The sequence below is a fragment of the Meleagris gallopavo genome, chromosome 4 (assembly GCF_000146605.3).
Source record: "Meleagris gallopavo isolate NT-WF06-2002-E0010 breed Aviagen turkey brand Nicholas breeding stock chromosome 4, Turkey_5.1, whole genome shotgun sequence".
NCBI lineage: Eukaryota > Metazoa > Chordata > Aves > Galliformes > Phasianidae > Meleagris > Meleagris gallopavo.
Window position 1 is genome coordinate 68,719,438 of NC_015014.2, and position 6,000 is coordinate 68,725,437.

Sequence of the window (6,000 nt, forward strand, 5' to 3'; positions counted from 1 at the left end):
TGGTAGGCTTTTTGGGGTAATTTATTGTGAACTTGCAAAGGTCCTTTTCCTGATTGTGCTGACGCATATCCCAGTGGTGGAGGAGTTAACAGCCAGTTCCTTCATAAAACATAAAACCTTGGTGGGTGTAATGCTGCAGGAAAAGTCCTAGCTGCTGTGAAGGCAGCTTAGGGATCGGTCAGTGGTAAGACTGGGAGACAGCAGCTGCTAAATGTTGAACTACAGCTTGAAGTCTGAAAGTGTTGTTTGCAGAACAGTAAAAGATTTGTAAAGCTGAGTAAAGCTGTTTGAAGGCACTGTTTGCTCTAGGAAGCAAACATTCACTGGTTAGGGGCATCAAAGACAGAGAGCTCCTGTTTGGTGCTTTTTCTACCACCAATTTAACAGAACAGCAAGCAGCCAAAGCCCCAGCCGTTCACTTCAGCTATCGGGTGCTGAGTTTCATCACTGCCTTCACTGCTGGTGAGAATGAAGGCAGTGCTGAGAGCCAGGGAAGGAAGGAGCTTGTTCTTTGTGGGTTAGCGTGGCTGAACCAAAGTCTGGCTTGTAGCTTGGTGCACCTGCTCTGAAACTGCAAAACAGGTCTAATAAAAACCACACAGGGTAGGTGTCCACCGTAATGGATGCTCTACATACATTTGTCTACTTAAACCTGTGCTCCCAAATCTGTGAATTCTCACTGAGAACAGGATTAGAACATAGATGAAGCCTCGTCTTCCTCAGGTCACAGAGAAAAGCAGTTCCTGCACGGCAGCTGTCTTTGCTATTAAGGAGGAAACTGAAAAGCAGGGAGAGTGGTTGAAGTCTTGTTTTATTCAGCTGACAATGTGGCAAATCATTAATGATAGGTTACAAACATTTTGGTTGGATCACAAGCCTGCTTGATAAGATGGGGAAACAAAATAGTTACACAAATTGTGAAGAAGCTTCCTGAAGTCGGTGGTCATGATAACTCAAAACCAATACAAATACAACAGGTGGTAAATTAAATACAGTGCAAGGAAACAGGACAGGACCCACGCTTTGATTTAACGCTTCCAGCTCGCCCCCACCAGCTGGCTGGTTTGCAATCCTTAGGAGCTCACCCTTAGGAGGTCATTGGGTTTCTCTGCAGCGTGAGCAACTGCTGAACTGCCTCTGAACTAACAGTCCGAGCTCACTGCACTTGAGTTGTTCCCAACCCCACAGCGCTGGCGTATGCTGTCAGGATATCCACTATTTGTTTGGTTTCGAGGGTCATTCGAGCTTCAGTCAGCCAATCGTGTGCAACTCTCCTGGACTCTCCTCTTAACTGGTTGACAAATTTAGCTGCCAGCTCCAGATCTCCGTGTTCAATGCAGTAGGAAGCGTAAGACAGTAATTTAAATGTATCGAGGTCATCGGGGCTGAGCTCAGTTGGTGGCTTCAGCTGTTGAGGATGGAACACAAGAAGGGACTGCAGGTACGACAGGAAGTACTGATACAAGCTGTTTCTTGTTTCGTCAATCATAGCCACTCTTTTTGCCAGTTTTTGGACTGTGTAGAACCGTGCTCTGAGGGCCTCTTCACTGTACACTCCTCGTGTCAGAGACTCCTGGGGGAGGGCTGCTGTTAAGGCTTCTGTAAAGGCATTGTCAGAACAGCTGGCCTTGATGGCCTTCACTGCGCTCTCCAGCGGCTCTGTGGGGCTGTCACCAGAGGCTGTCTTCATGCAGTATTTGAGTGCTTCCACAGAAAGCCACAGCTGATGGGCCTTTCTGGCCTCCTCTTCTGCTACTGCATGACCTGCAAAGTAAGTCAAGGGGACTCTCAGTTGGGGCACACAGACAGGAAAAACATGGAATACGAAAGTGTTCAAGCAACAAAATCTATCCCTCTGAACACTTCTTAAAGCAGCCACCCTGTCACCCTTGTCACCTGCTCAAAGCAAGTCTGTTCCACACCTCAGGGTCAGAGTCCTGCTAACAGAACAAAGCTATGGCTTTGGCAGAACCAGCTTTGGACTTTGCAGCTGGGATTTATTGAGTACTCAGCCAATGGCAAACTATCAGCCACGTGGCTAATCCAGTGTTCAGGCACCAGATTTGGATAAGAACTGTGACTGCTCCTTAAAGAGATGAAATCTCAGTGCTCACTCTCAACTGCTTGCTCAATTCCTTTCAGCCTGGCGTAGGCAGTGTTTATATCCAGCGTGAAGTTATCAAGCTGCTCCTGAGTAAGGCGTCGGAATTGCATTTCTTGCTCGCTGAGTTTCTCTGATAAGTTCTGAAATAGATATGTAGATCATCAGGCCAGTAAGAGCTCTTTCTTTAACTATATTCAACCTCTTCGTAAGGTATGTTTCTGTAACCTTTTATTTTTGCTACAGACAACACACATAGAATATACCGGTAATAAGTCTTTTAAGGTGGTGAAATTAATAGTTAATGAATTTCTAATTATCAAATTTTCACATAGCTGAGGATTTTAAGACAACTCAGCATAAAACCTACATGCTGAAGAACTACTTCATCTCCTGCAGATGAGCAGATTCCCTCCCCAGCTCCCACTGAGCGTTCCAGAAGATGGCTCATGTTTCCTCCAGCAAAGCGCCTGTGTTGTGAGGCTTCACCACCAGCATTTTAGCTAAATTCCCACTCAGCTCCTGGGGGACTCCTCTCCCTCACCTGCTCGAATTCCACCTTCAGCTCCTGTTCCTGGATCTTAAGAACATCCCGCAGGTGATCGGTGTGGGCAGCTGCCTGCCGCCGGAGCTGCGTCCTCATTTCGCTCTCCATCACCTCTCGGACCTCTTCGACCTGTACACAATTCAGCAGCTGCTATTGCACTGCACTTGTTACCCATCAGCGTAGTTTTCATAGAAGTGTTACAGCTTTAAGCTCACATTTCATCTTACAAAGCTGTCAAGGTCCGCTCTTACAGCTAAGCCTTTTCCTAAAGGATTGCAAAGAGCAGCCATTCTACATCTGAAGAAGCTTCCCCACTCAAAATTTCCCTTCCATGCTTAGCACAGGCAGGGGGCCCCAACCTGAAGTCCCCCTGCTGCTCCCTGTGCCCCTCTTCTAGGTGAGTTCCACCACTTTACCTTCTTCTCTTGTTCTATTTCAATCTCACTTTTGTGATGCTCCAGTGCTTTCGCCACAGCTGCCTCAAGTGCCTTTTTGTCTTCAAGTTTTTGTTTCTCCAGGGCCAGCTCGATGTGCTGCTGCTCCCTGACCCGCTGCTCAGCCAGCTCCTTGTTCAGCTGGTCGATGCGACGATGCGCGTGTGCAATCAGAGAATTTAAGTCGTCTGTTGATAGCTGCCCAGCTGGAAAACAACAGGGCGTTAGAAAGGGCTGCAGAGAAGCTGCCCCACTTCCCCCTGGAGAGCTCCAAGGGTCCACATATTGTTGACCTGTGAGCACCTTTTAAGAGACGCTGACTGGTGGTAATGCCCACCCAATGCTCCTTTCTGAACCAAATCCACAAGTACTTCCTATCACTTGGAGAAAAATTACCGTAGTTCATTTGAATCATTCGCATCTATGATTTATGCTCTTCAGCAGTTCTCCAGGCCAACTGTTCACAGCTAGATTTGCTATTTGTTATCTGGTGCAGCAGTGCTCGTATCTGACCTGAAAGCTGAGCAGCACCACTAGGGAGCTCAGCAGTTGAAATTACTGCTATTACAAAATAAAGCTGGGGTTTACTCCACTTCAGTTTTAAAATTTAGTTTCCTTTGATCAAAAGGAAAAAAAAAAAAGAAAATCAACCTCAGAATCAAAGAGTAAATCAATCATGAAGATTAAATTCAAATTCAGTCGATCAATTTGGTGACCTAGCAGACGTGCTGGCAGTATCACAGGAGCTGGCCTCCATCAGGCCAGAAGTTGGGCCTTCTTGATGAAAAGCACTATCAATTAGAATTAACCACTGTTAATTAGAATTGATTAGTTTCTGTTTCTCATTGGAATCTCAGCAGCTCAACTGGTGACTGGCTGAAATTAACAAAGCAAGTGGAAGAGTGGCTTTCAGATGCAAACCACACTCACCTGGCAAGTGAGAGCTGCTAGACAAAGTCTGGTTTAAGCTGCACATGCAGAACTAGTGGGAAGGATCCCAAGCACAGCCCAGTCTGAAATGTTTCAGGGATACTTTTCACCACTTTGTTGATACTGCGTATAATTTAAAGCGGTGCACCACACAAACATAAAAAAGGACAAAGAGGAAAGAGAGAACATTCACAAGACCAGAAAAAGTTACAGGAACTCACCTAGATCACTTATGTCTGCAACAGAAAGAGGAGAGGTTGGAAAAGTTAATGCACATTCACTATAGCAGTCAGTCGTGCTAAAGTAAATAGACAACTAACAGCTTCTGGTCTAGAATGATTCAAGGCTGCAGGAGTTTAGGAACAGCGTGTTGACTCCAGAGATCTCTCTACATTACAAGCAAGATGTAACCTGAAACATCCTCACCACTACGGCAGCCTTTGGAAACCCACAGATGAACCTTTAGGTTCAGCCAAAGCAAGGAATACAAGTTTGGAGTAAAGAAGTGCAACAGGACACTGAGAATTTCCAGGTTCTTAGAAATGAGGAGCAGTTGGTTAAGAGACAAATTTCCAAGCAGCAGTGAGAGCCACTATCAAATCAGTCCTGTACACTTCATAGGATCACACTGGTGTAAAACTGAACACCTGGAAGCTGCCAGGAGGTTCCCTCTCAGAAGAGTGCAGTGCTCACAACACTCAAGACGTCCTCCCCTTATCCTGCATTAGGAATGGCAGCTCCATCTCCAGATGCCAAAATCCTGTTTTCTTCAGAATTAACACCCCAGAAGATTACACTTAATGGACAGCACAGCAAATTGCAAAGTTTGTTAACCTCACAAGTTTTTCTAACTTCTTAAAAAGTAAAGACCCTGAGCATTCCAGAGACCTTGTGTTTTCATTTAGCTTTGAAAACGAGTTTGTGGACTAACCTTCGTGTTTCTAAAGCATTAAGTACTATTAAGAAAGAGGATCACAGAAGATGAGCTGGCTGACTTAGCCACAAGTATTTGATTGTGAGCCTGACTTCTTCCCTGCTTGCCTGCAACCACACTGTGGTTATTTGGATATTTGCAGGACGACCAACATGGCCAGGCACGCACGGTCCAGACGGTTCTTGCAGTGCGTTGAAGACAACTTTCTGATGCAGGTGGTGGAGGAACCGACGCGGGGAGGGGTGTTACTGGACCTTATTCTCACCAACAGGGATGGACTTGTTAAGGAAGTAAAGGTTGGGGGCAGCTTGGGTTGTAGTGATCATGAGATGGTGGAGTTCAAGATCCTGAGTGGAAGAAGCAAAGCAGTAAGTAGGATTGCTACCCTGGACTTTAGGAGAGCCAACTTCGATCTCTTGCGGGACCTACTTGGAGCTATCCCGTGGGCTCGGGTGTTAGAAGGTAAGGGGGCCTCTGAGAGCTGGTCAGCATTTAAACAGCTCTTCTTCCAAGCTCAGGATCGGTGTGTCCCTGTGAGCAAGAAATCGGGAAAAGGTGGCAGGAGACCTGTGTGGATGAGCAAGGAGCTCATGCGCAAGCTCAAAGGAAAGAAGAAGGTCCATGAAATGTGGAAAAAGGGTCTGACCACTTGGGAAGAATATAGGAATGTAGTCGGCCTGCAGGGATGCAACGAGGAAGGCTAAAGCCCGCCTGGAATTGAATCTGGCTAAAATGAGAAAGGATGATAAAAAAGGCTTCTTTTCAAGTATGTTAACAGCAAAAGGAAAACTGAAGAGAATGTGGGCCCCTTACTAAGTGAGGGGGGGGTTCTGGTAACGGGGGATGCTGAGAAGGCAGATACTGAATGCCTTCTTTACTTCCGTCTTCAGTGAAAAGGCTCTCCCTCAGGTTTCCCACACCCTGGAGGTTAGTGAGAGGGTCTGGGGAATGGGAGACTTCCCTTTAGTCAGGAAAGAGGACGTGCGTGAGCGCCTAGGCAGTACTAAGGTCCACAAGTCCATGGGACCTGAGTGGGGTGCATCCACGTGTGCTG

General features: G+C 46.5%; 1 protein-coding gene across 1 annotated transcript; it reads right to left on the reverse strand.

The window, feature by feature from the left end:
* Positions 1-792: 792 nt before the first annotated feature.
* IMMT (inner membrane mitochondrial protein) lies at positions 793-3,503 on the reverse strand. Its single transcript, XM_010710666.2, has 5 exons — positions 3,479-3,503; positions 3,065-3,288; positions 2,646-2,777; positions 2,115-2,244; positions 793-1,764 (listed from the first exon to the last, which is right to left on the reverse strand). The coding sequence occupies exons 1-5, from the start codon at positions 3,501-3,503 to the stop codon at positions 1,157-1,159; spliced, it is 1,119 nt and encodes a 372-aa protein (XP_010708968.2). The 3' UTR covers positions 793-1,156.
* Positions 3,504-6,000: the final 2,497 nt, after the last annotated feature.